Source organism: Oreochromis niloticus, linkage group LG10, assembly GCF_001858045.2.
Source record: "Oreochromis niloticus isolate F11D_XX linkage group LG10, O_niloticus_UMD_NMBU, whole genome shotgun sequence".
Taxonomy (NCBI): domain Eukaryota; kingdom Metazoa; phylum Chordata; class Actinopteri; order Cichliformes; family Cichlidae; genus Oreochromis; species Oreochromis niloticus.
Genome location: NC_031975.2, coordinates 862,472 through 879,649, shown reverse-complemented (window position 1 = coordinate 879,649; position 17,178 = coordinate 862,472). Strand labels below are relative to the sequence as shown.

Genomic DNA, 17,178 nt, shown 5'->3' with positions numbered 1-17,178 from the left:
GGCCAAAGTGATGTTGATGTCAAGGTTCTTCAGCTGGTTGCAGCGGACCCACTCCACCATTCCCGCTCCACAAATTGCTCCAGTAAGATTACGTTCAATTCCCTGGTTTCTCCATTAATGGGGCCGGGCTGCAGCCACTTGGCTGCTGCATCATGAAGCCCTGTGACATATGTGAAGGGCTGACCCTCCAAGCCCATCCAACCTCCCTGGAACCAGTGGTGGTAGTCCTTCAGTAAAAGCCCCAGCTGATCTAGGATCACCCACCAGATGTTGGAAATACAGCCTCTCGCTAAACGCTGCCGCCTCGGCCTCCCCTGACAGGTCCATCGTCATGTGCTGGGTAGTTGGCTGCGACTGCAATAATAAATCTACAGATGGGTTTGTGGCTGATGCTTAGTGCTGTACTGAATGCTTGTTCTTTGATGCTGTCTGTGCCTCAGCTCGCTTAACTTGTTTTCTCTGGCTGCTCGTGCTCCTTGCTGCTCACCGGGTCCCAGCATGCTTTGGAAATAGGGAGACATGATTAGAACATGGGCGCCATCTGTGTTGGCCAGCCTTCCCTGGCTTTGTTGTTGTCCGTCCAGGTGATGGACTCGATGGTCAGTCTGGACTTCTGAGCGACTTCTCTGTCTCTGTCTCTCTTGCCCCTTTGGTATTCCTGCCAATTCCTTTCTGTGCCTCACTCATGTATTGATCCATGTGCCTGCCACCGTGATGCGTGACAGGAGCTTTGATGTGGTACTGAGGCAGATTATTGTCAGGTAGTGTTGGAAAGGCTGTCAGCTGTGGGAGGGGAGCCCCCTTGTGGCGAGAGTGCACAGCTGCACTATTGAGCACATGTCCCAGTGATCAGAGTTTCTTGAGCTAACACAGAGCAAAAGGCCACCTGGCAGACTGACTCAGCAGGGGATGTCTACACACGGTGTGAGTCGTGTGCGTCACTAAAGAATTGTGAGTAGCTGTGGGGCCCTGCCAGGAAAGGACAGTTTTAGTCTTTTATGCCATTTAGACATTTAGTGGATGTAGAAGTGCAATGTGTATTGACCTGTTCGCTAGGTGGCTAGTTCATGCTACTAATGCTACTTGTTATGCTACATACTTGCTAGCTGTAAGCTAAACCCATTTGGTGTTTTGTGATATATTGTTGCTGTTGGGTGTATTGGCAATCAATGTCATGTACTGTAAGGGTTTGGGGGTAGTGTATGAAACTTGTGCAACATTTGTGTAAATGTTCATATAGGAATTCCCATTTGTAGTTCTGGTTAGATTTGAAGAAAGCTAATGAATCATAATTCATGACTCAGATGTTTATTACATTCAGTATTCTGTATATGTTCTGTTCACAGACCACACCCACACCCCTCACCACTTTGTAAGCCTGCGGTTGCATTACTGTGTTGCAGTACTGTGCTGTTAAGCTAAGGAATCACAGTAAAGACGGTATAACCTTTAACTGTGCGTCCAGTGTGTTCTGACCGACACCCCAAGGTGAACACCACTGCTATTCAGCCAACGCCTATACAGTCCTGGGTTCAACCCAAATTAACAGGTAGTTTGATGGGACCAGCCCCTTTTGGGGATCCTCAGGGACAGGACTGTCCACCCTTCAGTTAGCAATTCTTGTCCCACAGCAGTTGGTTCATTTGTGCTGCCAGACATTTGTAGAGTAGAGTTAGCTTCTTTAGCCAATAGGTGTTAATCTTATCAGGGCTTGGTGTTCTTGAAACTCCTCATACTGGCGTCCGTTTCTTAGATGTCCGCTCTGTGATGGTTACTGGATCCTGTTCAGGAAGGTTGATGGAGGGCGGGCCCTAACCTGGGCAGAAACATTGTAACTCTTACAACTTCATACAATAGAAACAATTTTAATATTGCATATTCTGTATATATTACCACTGTGACAGTGCGACAGTACTTGCACTTTAAATTCTGACTACACCCACACATCAGCTCCAAGTACTGTTTTACTTTATTATTTTCTATGTTCAGAGTTCAGTTTATTCTTATTTTAGCTTGTTGTTTATTTAGCTGTGTGAAGAGAAGTTGCAAAGTAAGAATTTCATTGCTCTGTGTAACCACTTGTGTTTTACGGTGCATATGACAATAAACACACACACACACACACACACACACACACACACACACACACACACACACACACACACAGTAAAACCCAGTTACTGTTAAGAGCAGATGAAAAACAAAAACACCTCAGTTTTAACAGAAAATATAACTTTTTGCCCAGGAAGTGGATGATTGTTTTTATTTATTTATTTCAGTAATTGGTTTTCCTGCTCGTTCTCTCCAGCACCTTCAGCGCAGCCAGTGACCTACTGGACCTCCAGCCGACTTTCCAGCAGCCTCTCTCCACCACCAACATATGGGGAGGTGAGGACACCTTTCTTCTTGGAAACACTTCAGTCAGCACAGTTACCACATTAAGACACATGTCACACAGTTATACGCACACACTGTCCAACTATCCTGTACTGATATTCTAAAGATCTCCACTGGTGTGGCTCAGGACGTACAGTGGTGTACTAATCTGAAAATGAGTGGCTCACAATCCCAAACTGCCCCCGATGTATACATCAGAGTGTGATTGTTAGAAATATGCTTTCAAACATTGAATGAATGTTTGAGTTTCAGTCGTTTCAAAGGGTTCTGTAGTAAAATGTGCTTTGAGTGCTCAGTTTGAATAAAAAAACTCTACAAGTACAGGTTTCATATTTACCTTTGACCGTGATGATAGACGAGAGTAACTGAGTACAAGCTGAGAGAGTTCATTTGTATTTTATAGAATAAAACTCTTTGAGAAATATCAGAACATTTTATTAATCCCTAAGGAAATTATATGGGTTACATCGTCTTGATGCATGCTCAATCATCCAGGTAAGTAAATCCCCAAAAGTTGATTCTGTTCATCTGGACGTAGCGTTGTCAGTGGGAGGAGTGACTTCTTCAGTCTCAGCTGACTGCAGGTTTCCAATCTTATAAACAGCACATTTGCATAATGACTGAAACCAGCCCACTGAAGGAACAATGGGCTGGGAGGTCAGTTCCTTCATCATAATTATGCAAATTCTCGTGACCATTCAGGGCTCGCAAAATCGCTAGCCCGACGTCCCGGGGCAGCGATTTTTCCAGTCGGGCTACCAAAATCTATCTCAGCCCTGCCCGTCGGGCTATCATAGGAAGGGAAAATATATGTCAGTGCTTTTGCATTCTTTCGAAAATGTAGCTGAGTAATTATGTTATTGGCATCGATGAGCCTCTGCCAATATGTGACATATTGAAATCGCGTTTGAATTTGCGCTTGTTTTTTGCTTTCACTTTCACTTTCACTTTGGGATCGCGCGAACTGTGTGTAGAGAGCGGCAGCACTGATTGGTGAGTGACGATTAATTGCGCACCATTTCCTCTGACATCGTCTTATCACTCATTAGCTACTATTCAAACGTGACAAGTGAAATCTCCCACAGCAAGCTTAAACATGTGAGAGGTTGATTGCGCAGAGAATCGCTGACCGTTATGTGAGTGCGTGTGTAAAAGCAGCAGGATTTACGCCGGTATTTTAGTTCTGCTGAGCCAAATAAGACAGGTCAGGGTGAAGAAGGGGCAGCCAATGAAAAGCCGACCACAAAACGGAAAAGTTATGACAAATCAGACTATGAGGCAAAAAGAAAGCTCAGCTTTTTTGGTTTCATGGACAAAAGAATTTCTGTGGCTGGAATATGACGAGCTAAATAACATGGTGGTCTGCCAGGTGTGTTGTGAGTTTCATTTCATTTGAGTCGACAAGCGCCTTTGTAACTGGGACCAGTAATTTTAAGAAAGACCATGAGAAATGCAAGAAATGCATTATTGCTCAGTCTGCAATATCTTTCCCAGAACAAACAGCAATTGCAAAAAACATACTAAAAATAAACCAAGCACAAGCAGAAGTCCTGAAAAATCTTTCCAAAGCGTACTATGTTGCAAAGAGTGAACTACCATTGTCAAAATTTAGCAGTCTTTGCAAACTTCAAAAAGCAAATGGCCTCGATCTTGGTTCCACTCACCTCTTACCCTTGACTTCAGTGGAAATTTCAGATTCAGGATCTGACACAGACTGATTCATGTTCTGCACAGTTCTTACAAGTTCATAGAAATTTCTGTTCAATTAGAAACAAGTATTTGAGTTGATGATTGTAATTTTTATACAGTTGTTGTGATTTGTATTTTAACAACTTTCTGATTAATTTTTGTTTCCGTTACAATATTATACTTTAATGTATAATATTGTAACGGAAACAAAACATTAAAAAATTGCTCTCTTTTTTATTCGGGCTACTTAAATTTATTTTGGGCTACCAAAAACTGAAGAGGGCCTGCCCGAAGGGCTACCAGAGATTTTGAAATTTTGCGAGCCTTGCCATTGATCAAGTACCTCTGATCAATGAGTACCATTCACAGAAAGTTGGGAATGGCTGCAGTCACAGCATTTTTCCGTTTCTCCCATTGAAAATGCTGAAAATGCTGAAAATGCTACGTCCAGATGAACAGAATCAACTTTTGGGGGCATGTGGGTTACAGTTGCTCAACAAAAGCATGAATCAGGATGTCGACATTACCAATGCTGCTGAAGTGAAACAGCGAGGAGGATGTGGATCACACTGTGGTGTTTTCCTGATGATTATAAATGGAATAGGAATGATGGTAACATTAGTGGACACATGCAAGATTATTACAACACAGGACTAAGAAGAAATGATTTTTTAAGTTGTATTTCTTTTCAGATGTTTTGAGATGCATTTGTCTGTTGCGTCATAGCGAGTTGCACAGCTCACAAGAACATGACTGGAATTCCCTAGACAGGAATAATTTATATAAATTTGCGTTTACAACACTTGTGTTTGTAATTTGTTCTCCTGTGTGTCTGTGAGGGAGCTGCCTGTTGCCTGTGTGCAGGAGACAGCTACAGTATTCATCCAGCCATTCTCTTCGGCTTATCTTTATCAGGTTTGCAGGGGAGCCTATCCCAGCTGCCATAGGGAAGAGGCAGGGTCACACCATGAACTAACAGGGCTAGCTACACTATATTACCAAAAGCACCCATCCAAATATATTAATTCAGGTGTTCCAATCACTTCCATGGCCACAGGTTTATAAAATCAAGCACCTGGGCATCCAGACTGCTTCTACAAACATTTGTGAAAGAACAGGTCGCTCTCAGGATCTGAATGAACTCCACTGTGGTAGCGTGATAGGATACCACCTGTGAAACAAGTATCACAGAGTCAACTGTTAGTGGTATTGACCCCAAGCTCCTTGGGGCTTAACGTGATGCATCCTACTCCTTTTTGAACATGTGAAGTTATTTATGATGATCTTATTTATATTTAGAGGTCAAGCTATCAATTAAAAAACATGAATTTCACACCCAAGCCTCAACTCTCACGGCCTGGTACCAAACGACTCATGGACCGGTACCGGTCCGTGGCCCGGGGGTTGGGCACCGCTGCTGTAGGAGAGGCCTGAAGTGGCTTGTTCCACTCCTGCAGCTGCTTGGTGCTCTCACTGTTCTTTCATTGATGTATTTTTCCTGATCTCATATCTTCATCATCTTCTCTTATTGCATGTGTGCTGTTGCTGCTGTGAGTCAGACTCTTTCGGTGGGCCGTGCCCTTCCAACACCACTGCTCTGTTCCACTCTGAGCCTGCTGTAGCTGGTCTGTTCACAGGTAAGCACACTAAGGCTACGTCCACACGTACGCGGGTATTTTTGAAAACGGAGATTTTCCATTTTCGTTTTAAAAAATAATCCCGTCCACACGTAAACGCAGAAATGAAGGGAAACGCTGCTAGGAACATGCCAAAGCAACAGGTGGCCATATATTCCTAACCGTGTAGAAATGTTGGCCAATCAGAGATCTAGAAGCCTCGGTCTGAAATAGTAAACAAAGATGGGGCATAGAAGCAGAACCGAGTCGTATGTGTGGAGGGACAGTAACTGTGTGTGTATATGTAAGCATTTAAACACTGCAGAGAGGACAATTAACAGTAACAGTATTGTAGAAATTCATTTCACCGAAACAATAACGTGGCGCACAGTGTGACGTCAAAAAAGGCGCACACCTTTGACGCTGCGTTTTCTCCGTTTTCCTCGTCCACACGTAAATGCAAAAACGGAGTTTTTGAAAATATCCACCCTGGCAGGCGTTTTTAGAAATCTCCGTTTTCAGTGACCGAAAACGCCTTTAACGTGTGGACGAAAGGTGCAAACGCATAGAAAAATCTGCGTTTTCAAAAATACCCGGGTACGTGTGGACGTAGCCTAAGCCTATTCAAAGTGTTACAACTCATTCATTCATCCTGTTTAGGTAATTGCACAATATAAGAAATTTAAAGAAATGTAAAGTTTGGGTGGGCAATGTGATTTTGCATTACTGGACAAAAACTCTGCACTAACATTTCAGTGTGTTGTAATTAAAGTAATGTGAGATGGAACTAGACTGCTTCTCCTCCCCTGGGCTCTGCTGTCAGGCTTTAATCTAGCCTGTGATGGGCTGGATCCAATCAAGTGAAATACTATAAATAGCACAGTAACAGCAAGTATAATGAAGTGTGGAAAAATTGATTCAGAGCACATGTGACAGAGCAGGGTTAGAATCCCCTGTAAGCCCAAACGTGGATATTAACATATGGTTCAAAAGAAGCGCGTGTACATTAATGTATTAGTACTTTTAAATTCTCAGTGTGAAATGCAGCAGACAGTTGTGCATGTATATATTGATGGTCACCAGTAGGAACTGCATCATTAATATTTGAATTCTGATAGAATTTAGTTTTTTTCTCAGCAGGGTTTACAGCCTCCCCAGCTCCTCAGCAACCACAGAACCTGCACTTTATCAATGCAGACTTTGACTCTGTTTTTGGCAACAACACTAATGCCAACAACTTGGATTCCACAGGTAAGTTTTGTATTGTTACCACTGTCATCTAAATTTGGTGGGCACACATTAAGAAGATAGATAAATAACGATGATGTAGTTGATGTACTAGTCAACCACAGAAATACTTAGATTTTCCTTGTCGTATACAGCGGATAAATAAGTATTGAACACCTCACCAATTTTCTAAGATATGATATTTTTAAAGCTGCTAGTGACATGAAATTTTCACTAGATGTCACAACAAACCAACCAATCCACACATGCAAACAAATCAAACCATAGCTTTCCAAAAATGAAGTCATGGGTAATAATGAGAACTGACTAAGAAGCTTTGGAAAAATGCAACTGGGCTATTTTAAGATTCTTGAAAACATTTCACCTCTCATCCAAGAAGCTTCTTCAGTTTTTAAATCACATGGTGCAGAGTCCACAGTAATTAAACCCTAGTGGGAATTGGGATTGACCCACTGTTGATCATGTGCCTCATCATATAGACACATAGACCCAAGGTGTGAGTCATTATTAGCAGAGGTTTCTCGTGAAACCATTGTGAGACCTTGCCTCACCCTAAGAGTATCGTATCGTAAAGATGGTCTATCACAGTGAAACCTTTATCGTTTAGGTGCAGAGTCTTGTCATGGTGGCTCTTCTGTGTTGTGACCTGACTGAGAACCTACACAGATAAAGAGAAATGATACAAAGAAATGGAGGCGCAAAAGGCATGGAAGTCAGGTGACTTCCATGCACCAGCTGAACTCTATCAGTAATTAGAAAGCAATCCTGCCACTTAGTGCAAATTCATATCAACTCATATCAGCTCAGTCCCAACTGATGGTGTATAAAAAGGTCTCTTTGTGCCAAGGTGTCACACATAGATACCCCTCGATGGGAAAACCAGGGAGCTCTCAAGATCTTTGCAACCTTACTGTTGCAAAATATAGTAATGGCATCGGTTACAGAGGAATTTCTAAACTACTGAAGCATCCAGTGAGCACTGTAGAAAGAACATAATTTCACCATAAACTGGCCACGACCAGGATTTCAGACAGAATGAAAAGAATTATCAGAAGAGTTGTTCAAGAGCCAAGGACCAGTTGTGAAGAGTTATAGAACTACCTGGAATCAGCAGGTACAGTGTTTCAAAGACAACAATAAGTACGCACCCAAACCACCATGGCCTAAATGCACCTTTACCACACAAGACTCCATTGCTGAAGAAAAAATATGCTGAAATGCATTTAAATTTTAAAGCATTTAAAGTTTTCTGAACAACATTTAGACAAGTCTGTGAAATACTGGGAGAGTGTCTTGTCAGATGAGACCAAAATTAAACTCTTTGGATGCCATAATTAGGAATGGGATTTAGCGATTCCGAGTCCATTTTCGATATCCCTTATTGATTTATCCTTATTGATTTTCTTATCAATTGTCATTGGTTTCTTTTTAGAATAGAATAGAATAGAATTCAACTTTATTGTCATTGCACATGCACAGGTACAGGGCAACGAAATGCAGTTTGCATCCATCCAGAAGTGCTTTAGCCGTGATATAGATATATTACAATATATATTAGCAATAATAGAGATGTGTAAGTATATTACAGAAATGGGTCTATTATGGTATGTTATAATGTACACGGTATGAAGTATGTTATGAATATTCTATAACTATAAGTATGTACAGGCTATGAACAGGATATAAATATGAAATAAAAAACTATACAGAAATATGAGATATACAGTTATACAGAAATGTGAACTATGCAAGTTATAAACAGTTGTAGGATTAAAAATTATTGTATGTACAGAATGATTATTTACACAGAACTATACAGTAGTGCAGTTTTTGGCTCCATTTTCAGAGTCACCATCATTGCTAAGCAGCAATAAAGAAATTACATTCATGCAAATTAAATACATGCTGTGGGTCAAATGTTTGTTGAGGTAATTCCCCCCATTAAACCAACCATTAGAGAAAAAATTACCCATAATCATCCCACAGATGTAACATTATCTACAGCTACTTTCACTACCATTGATGTTAAGTTAGACTCTTTTTCTCCAGTTGATCTTTCTGAGTTAACTTCAATAATTACTTCTTCCAAACCATCAACGTGTCTTTTAGACCCCATTCCTACAAAACTGCTCAAAGAAGTCCTGCCATTAATTAATGCTTCAATCTTAAATATGATCAACCTATCTCTAATAATCAGCTATGTACCACAGGCCTTCAAGGTGGCTGTAGTTAAACCTTTACTTAAAAAGCCATCTCTAGACCCAGCAGTCTTAGCTAATTATAGGCCAATCTCCAACCTTCCTTTCATATCAAACATCCTTGAAAGAGTAGTTGTCAAACAGCTAACAGATCATCTGCAGAGGAATGGCTTATTTGAAGAGTTTCAGTCAGGTTTCAGAGCTCATCACAGCACAGAAACAGCTTTAGTGAAGGTTACAAATGATCTTCTTATGGCCATAAATTTTCACTGCTATGCAGATGACACGCAGCTCTATCTGTCCATGAAGCCAGGTAACACACACCAATTAGTTAAACTGCAGGAATGTCTTAAAGACATAAAGACCTGGATGGCCGCTAACTTTCTGCTTCTTAATTCAGATCAAACTGAGGTTATTGTACTCGGCCCTGAAAATCTTAGAAATATGGTATCTAAGCAGATTCTTACTCTGGATGGCATTACCTTGGCCTCCAGTAATGCTGTGAGGAACCTTGGAGTCATTTTTGACCAGGACATGTCCTTCAACGCACATATTAAACAAATATGTAAGACTGCTTTCTTCCATTTGTGCAACATCTCTAAAATTAGAAATATCCTGTCTCAGAGTGACGCTGAAAAACTAGTTCATGCATTTATTACTTCCAGGCTGGACTACTGTAATTCTTTATTATCAGGATGTCCTAAAAACTCGCTGAAAAGTCTTCAGCTGATCCAAAATGCTGCAGCAAGAGTACTGACAGGGACTAGAAAGAGAGAGCAGATTTCTCCTGTTTTGGCTTCCTGTTAAATCCAGAATTCAAAATCCTGCTCCTCACATACAAGGTCTTAAATAATCAGGCCCCATCTTATCTTAATGACCTTGTAGTACCATATCACCCTATTAGAGCACTTCACTGCTAGAATGGCTTAGCCAATCACCTGATCTAAATCCAATTCAAATTCTATGGGAAGAACTGAAGTTCAGAGTTCATAGGAACCATCAGGATTTGAAACCTGTTTTTGTGGAAAACCACCTGAGCAATACCTGTGACGAGCTTCTTTACAGGATGTATCTTGAAGCTGTCGGGTTGTTACCAACATCTGGTGAGAATTTCATGTCAATAGTGCCTTTAGAAATATATTTATTTAACAAATCGGTGATGTCTTCAGTACTTATCTTACCTGCTGGGTATTCTGTGGAAAATGAAGCTGATCTTTGCGCTTAAGATTGTCCTAAAATCTCAGTAGTGGGTAATGTTATAGAATTAGTAAGTGATCAAGTTTTTGGTGGAAATATTCTTTCGCTGCTTAGAAAAATGAGATCGAGCTGTGTCAGTTTAAACAAGACATCAATTTCAGGTTTCTTTAATGGGTGAATCACATTTATAACCATGAAATTAGTTCACTGTGCTCATTACAATAGAGTAAGACAACTTCATATACAGGACTTGGTAAAATATGTGACACATGACACAAATGTCTACTTTTGTGTCATGTGCTGCTGTCGTCTTGTAAACATGTTTACTTTTAGCATGCGCAGGTGTGAAAAGTGTTTCTGTGTGTGTGATGTTTGTTTCTGTATCAAAAATGACGAGTTTACATTTTAACCAGTGGTGTAGTGTCATTATTGTAACTAATGAGAAACACCGGTCTCAGTATTGCATTGAATGATGTGTGCCACTGAGATGAATGTTAATTTTTATAAATACTGTTACTGACACTGCGACAGACATTTGATTGAGGTTAATAACTACTTCACACTAAGCCTCATTACTATATAGCAGCTGTACCAGTTTATCATCATTAATTTGTCAAGAATAATGTTTGTAAATGCATTGAATCGTTTTCACATGTTGTACATCCTCGTTGTGTTCACAATCTCACAACCTCCCACCATCACCCCCATCCTCCCTTTTTCCCCGTCCTGGGCTTCTTTGGGGTTTGCATGGCGTATGCATGTCTGGGTGAGTTGGATCAACACACATTATTCTACCACTGCCTTGATCATTTTTTTAAGATCCCTGCTTCTTGCCTCATCCTGACTCAACACCCCCTCTCTCTTTCTGTTTCTGTGTTTGTGTGCGTACATACACCTCGTGTCTTTTTGCTTTACTATGTCATCGTTACCTGTTCTTGGCCCCCCAACCTGTCACCCCTCCCTTACCTTCCTTTCCCTTTGTCCCGCCCCAATGTGATTGAGATGTTTTAGGTGGCATCCTAAAACCTACAGTGGCATCCTCGCCACATCAGAGCATGACTTTAAACAGCCAGCAGCCCCACCCCAAGTTGGTTTCTGATGATCTGGATTCGTCACTTGCCAATCTTGTTGGGAGTAAGTTTTTCTTCTTTTATGTCTGCTTGTTTTTCCCCCCAAGAATTCAGAATATGAGTTAAATTACACACATTGCTGTACAAGATCAATGTATTCAACCCAGATAAAGAGTGCTCATGTGAAAACATTGAAAAATGTTTTTTCTAATATAAGTTATCCTACCATTGTGACTCATTCTGAATGATGCTGGATGAATAATAACAACTCACATGTCCTCGTCAGAAATGAACCACTCTTTGCTGTTTGTTTGTTGTTGTTGTTTTTAAACATTGTCGATAACATTAGCTGTGTTTCCTCTACTTGTTCTTCCGTACTGTTCCCAGCTCAAGCTCACATTTACAGTCTTAATTGATCGTAACTCAGCTCCTGCGAGACTTTTCCATAAGTCCAAATTTTCAGGTTGGACACGTTTGTCTCTGGATGTTTTCTGAACTTGTCAAATTGTCAGTGAGGAAAAACAAATGCTTTTACTTTGACAGAGTTTTTGTGTCATTATTATTATTGGTAGCAGCAATAGTAATTGTAATAGTAATAGTAGTATACCTAAAAAGATGTCAGTTTAGACCAGATAACTTTATCTCTGGGTTGAATCTGAGGCAGTATGTAGTTATAAAGGTTTGTTTGAAGAATATAACATCAGCTTTTTCCCCATAAAAATTATTTAAAAAATAAATATATGAATAAAGTGGTTTCATGATACACATTCATTATTTGACTTCTGTTTTCTTCAGATCTAGGAATTGGGAACGGCAGAGCAAAGAAGTAAGTGCACTTAAGTCGTATTGAACTTAATGTCCCTGGTAAAGCATGATAAATTTGATTAGCGTTTCCTTTATCTCTATAGTGATCTTCACTGGAATCAGTCGGACGAGAAGAAGCTGACTGGTGGAACTAACTGGCTACCCAACACAGCTCCTTCCACCACCTGGAACCCTGCAACCATGGTAAGGCTGCTGTGGCTTCCTGCTCAACCAGCATCAGACATATTTGAATGGCTTTGTTATAAGTAAAGAGGTTACAGTAGAAATTAGCCATAAGAAAGGAAATGGATGAATGTGCTGGAGAGTAACAACTTGCTATTTACTGACTGATGTTAAGATAAGATAAGATAAGATAAGATAAGATAACCTTTATTAGTCCCACATGTGGGAAATTTGTTTTGTCACAGAAGGAAGTGGACAGTGCAAAAGTTATATAGCAAAATTAGAATACAATAAGAATAAAATACTGTACACAACTGTACAGAATAGAATAAAATATACAATAGGATACAAATAGAATGCAAATGCTTTATAGAACTGAGTAAAAATACAACTTTGTCAGAAAAAGAGTATTGCACTTATTATTGCACATGTGTGTGTTAGATCGGTTGAAGTCTTTGTTGTGGAGTCTGACAGCAGTGGGGAGGAAAGACCTGCGAAGTCTGTCCGTCCCACACCGTGGGTGCCTCAGCCACTGAAGGAGCTGCTCAGTGCTGTCACAGTCTCCTGCATGGGGTGGGAGATGTTGTCCAACAGGGATGACAGCTTAGCCACCATTCTCCTGTCACTCACCACCTCCACTGGGTCCAGAGGGCATCCTAGAACAGAGCTGGCCCTTCGGATCAGCCTGTTCAGTCTCTTCCTGTCCCCAGCAGAGATGCTGCCGCCCCAGCAGACCACACCATAAAAGATGGCTGAGGCCACCACAGAGTCATAGAAGGTCTTCAGGAGTGGGCCCTCCACTCCAAACGACCTGAGTCTCCGCAGCAGGTACAGCCTGCTCTGCCCTTTCCTGTAGAGGGCGTCTGAGTTATGAGTCCAGTCCAGTTTGCTGTTCAGATGAACACCAAGGTACCTGTAGCTGTCCACAGCCTCGATGTCCATACCTTGGATGTTCAGTGGTTGCAGTGGAGGATGCTTGTGCCTGCGGAAGTCCACCACCAGCTCCTTGGTTTTACTAGCGTTGATCTGGAGGTAGTTCAGCTGGCACCAGTCCACAAAGTCCTGAGTCAGTCCTCTGTACTCCTTGTCGTCCCCATCAGTGATGAGGCCGACTATTGCAGAGTCATCAGAGAACTTCTGCAGGAAGCACTGGGTGGAGTTGTGGGAGAAGTCTGCAGTGTAGATGGTGAAGAGGAACGGAGCCAGAACCGTTCCCTGTGGGGCCCCCGTACTGCAGACGACCCTGTCCGACACACAGCCCTGAGTCCTCACATACTGTGGTCGGTCGGTGAGGTAGTCCAGTATCCAGGTAGTGAGGTGATGGTCCACTCCAGAGTTCTCCAGCTTGTCCTTCAGGACCGAGGGAAGAATAGTGTTGAAGGCACTGGAGAAATCAAAGAACATGATTCTCACAGTGCTCCCAGCGGTCTCCAGGTGAGAGAGGGAGTGATGTAGGAGGTGAATGACGGCATCATCTGCTCCAATGCCAGGCTGGTAGGCAAACTGAAGTGGGTCCAGTAATGAGCTTACCAGGCGCTGAAGCTGAGCCAGGACCAACCACTCCAGGGTCTTCATCAGGTGGGATGTCAGAGCCACCGGCCTGTAGCTGTTGAGGTCCTTGGGGCGTGAAGTCTTTGGCACTGGTACAACACAGGAGGTTTTCCAGAGCTGTGGGACTCTCCCCAGCCTCAGGCTCAGGTTGAAGAGGTGCTCCATCACCCCACACAGTTGGTCCGCGCAGGACCTGACGACCCTCGAGCTGATGCCATCTGGACCCGCTGCCTTCTTGGCTTTATCCTCCTCAGTTCCCTCCTAACCTGGGTGGTTGAGAGAGACAGGCTGGAGCCTTGTGTTGAGTGTGTATTGGATGCTGTTGTTGGGGGTGGGGAGGAGTGAGCAGGGTGAATAGAGGAGGTGTGAAGTGTCTGAGGTGTCAGAGGTGCAACAGCAGCAGTGGGGGTGGGTGAGTCTGCAGCCGATGTTGGAGACTGCCTCATGGCTGAATCAAATCTGTTGAAGAAATGATTCAGTTCATTTGCCCACCTGTTACGCCCCCAGTCTAGGCGGGTGGAGACGCACATAAAGGTTGGAAGAGAGAGAGACAAATACCCGCCCTGGTTCCCAAGCCAAACATCCAAAACCAGTTGTGAGTAAAAAAGTGATTTTATTAAAGGTGATGAAGCATAGCTCCAGGGTGAACCCAGGCCAAAACAATAAACAAAACCAACTAAATCCCACCAGAGGAAACTAACTAAACCCTATGAAAGAAATAAAACAAACAAATGACAATACTAACCCTCGCTCCCTAACCCGGAAAACAGGAGAAAACTGTTCCAAAGAAAAAGGCGGCTCACCCCTTCTGCTTCAGCCTATAAGTGCCTAAGCACTAAGTTAACACACTAGGAGCTGCTCTCACTGAACACGCTCACACAAATACACAACAAAAGGTATAAGCTGGAAACCAGGGCCAGGACCGCGTCGGCTGTCAAACCGCTTGCTCGCTTCTCTCTCTCTCTCCCCGGAGCTGTCAGAGCGGCTTTTGAACGTGGGCACGTGCTCCACGGGCCAATCAGCCGCTCGCTACTCTTCATTAGAGGATGGACCTGCAAAGAGTCTAAAACACAGTAGAGAGACAGAACAAGACAGCACACAGTGGTCATATGGCCGCAGCCGTAACACCCCCCTTCCCAAAATCAAAGACATCGCCCTTGTAGATGTTTTGACATTCACGTTTAAAGGAAGGTACGGGACAGTGCATCCGCCAACACATTCTCTGTCCCCTTTTTATGGCGGATGTCCAAATTGAAATCCTGCACCAGAAGAGACCATCTCATAAGCCTTTGGTTCGAGTTCTGCATACGCATTAGGAACACCAGGGGATTGTGGTCGGTATAGACGATCACAGGCGAGGGGCTGGAACCGACATACACCTCAAAATGCTGCAATGCGAACAGCGGAGAAAGGGCCTCTTTTTCAATCGTGCTATACCTTCGCTGATGGACATTGAATTTTTTTGAGAAATAGCCGATTGGGTGATCCACACCATGTTGGTCTTCCTGTAGCAGTACAGCACCTGCTCCGTTTGCACTGGCATCCACCTCTAATTTAAAAGGGCGCGCAAAATCAGGGGCAGCCAGCACTGGCGCACTGCACAGGAGCGCTTTAACAGCCAGGAACGCACTCTGACACACAGAAGACCACACAAAAGGTGCGCAGCCCTCCGCACAACCGTCACCAAACCCGCCGCAACCTGGCTAATCGGGTCAAATGTAGGAGACTGAACGGCGACAGGAGCCTCCGCCCCCGACGTCATTCGCCCCTTGGAAGGTTTCGGGACGGCCCCAGCAGCTTCCGCCCCCACCGCCGTCTCCAAACTCCCAGACCCACCCGGCGAAGTTTTCATCCTCCCAAACACTCCCCTGTCCACCAGTTTGTCCACCAAACACTGTTTAATTTCCGCCTTCTTAGAATTCAACGGAACATCCACATTGAATAAATTAGCCACTAATAGCAAATCCGCTTTTGTGCACCGCTCCAACTTCTCAATGGAGGGCTGTTGTGCAAAATCATCCATGTCAAACGACATCACGAGCAAAGCAAAAAAGAAAAACACAACCTTGCAGACAACTAACAGCATCCGCTCACTAAAGGGCCGCAAAACACGCGCCTAACGCATAGACGAATGAAACTCTCCGTCTACCCACACACCCTCAATGACTCTTCCCCCACCGCAAAAGCGAAAAGGAAGCGAACCAATCACACGAACAAAAAGGGACGAGCCCCCATTTATGTTACGCCCCCAGTCTAGGCGGGTGGAGACGCACATAAAGGTTGGAAGAGAGAGAGACAAATACCCGCCCTGGTTCCCAAGCCAAACATCCAAAACCAGTTGTGAGTAAAAAAGTGATTTTATTAAAGGTGATGAAGCATAGCTCCAGGGTGAACCCAGGCCAAAACAATAAACAAAACCAACTAAATCCCACCAGAGGAAACTAACTAAACCCTATGAAAGAAATAAAACAAACAAATGACAATACTAACCCTCGCTCCCTAACCCGGAAAACAGGAGAAAACTGTTCCAAAGAAAAAGGCGGCTCACCCCTTCTGCTTCAGCCTATAAGTGCCTAAGCACTAAGTTAACACACTAGGAGCTGCTCTCACTGAACACGCTCACACAAATACACAACAAAAGGTATAAGCTGGAAACCAGGGCCAGGACCGCGTCGGCTGTCAAACCGCTTGCTCGCTTCTCTCTCTCTCTCCCCGGAGCTGTCAGAGCGGCTTTTGAACGTGGGCACGTGCTCCACGGGCCAATCAGCCGCTCGCTACTCTTCATTAGAGGATGGACCTGCAAAGAGTCTAAAACACAGTAGAGAGACAGAACAAGACAGCACACAGTGGTCATATGGCCGCAGCCGTAACACCACCTCACATCCCTCCCAGGCAGAGAGTTCTGATGTTTGTGGCCTGAGATGGTTCTGAGGCCTCTCCAGACTTCACCAACGTTATTTTGCTGAAGCTGGTTCTCCATCTTCTGCCTGTAGCTGTCCTTCCCATTCCTTATCAGTCCCCTCAGCTCTCTCTGCACCCTTTTCAACTCCTCTTTGTCTTTGGATTTGAAGGCCCTCCTCTTCTGCTTGAGGACAGCTTTAATTTCTGGGGTAATCCAGGGTTTGTTGTTGGAGAAACACCATACAGTCCTGGTAGGTACGGTGTTATCCACACAGAAATTAATATAGTCCGTAATGCATGTAGTAAGGCTGTCGATGTCCTCTC

The 17,178-nt window shown here is 43.3% G+C and overlaps 1 protein-coding gene across 8 annotated transcripts in view; it reads left to right on the top strand.

Annotated features, from left to right (window-relative positions):
* LOC100712537 (phosphatidylinositol-binding clathrin assembly protein) overlaps positions 1-17,178 on the top strand; it is a 51,403-nt gene that overhangs the window by 28,272 nt on the left and 5,953 nt on the right. For 2 of the 8 annotated variants that reach the window (XM_013270248.3, XM_013270247.3), the window contains 6 exons: positions 2,309-2,388; positions 5,646-5,723; positions 6,843-6,953; positions 11,378-11,479; positions 12,211-12,241; positions 12,324-12,423. In XM_013270248.3, the coding sequence (XP_013125702.1) occupies positions 2,309-2,388; positions 5,646-5,723; positions 6,843-6,953; positions 11,378-11,479; positions 12,211-12,241; positions 12,324-12,423 (502 nt within the window). Of the gene's footprint in view, positions 1-2,308; positions 2,389-5,645; positions 5,724-6,839; positions 6,954-11,164; positions 11,480-12,210; positions 12,242-12,323; positions 12,424-17,178 lie in introns of those variants that run through there. The other 6 variants (XM_005450488.3, XM_013270246.3, XM_013270245.3 and 3 more) reach the window with 5 other exon arrangements.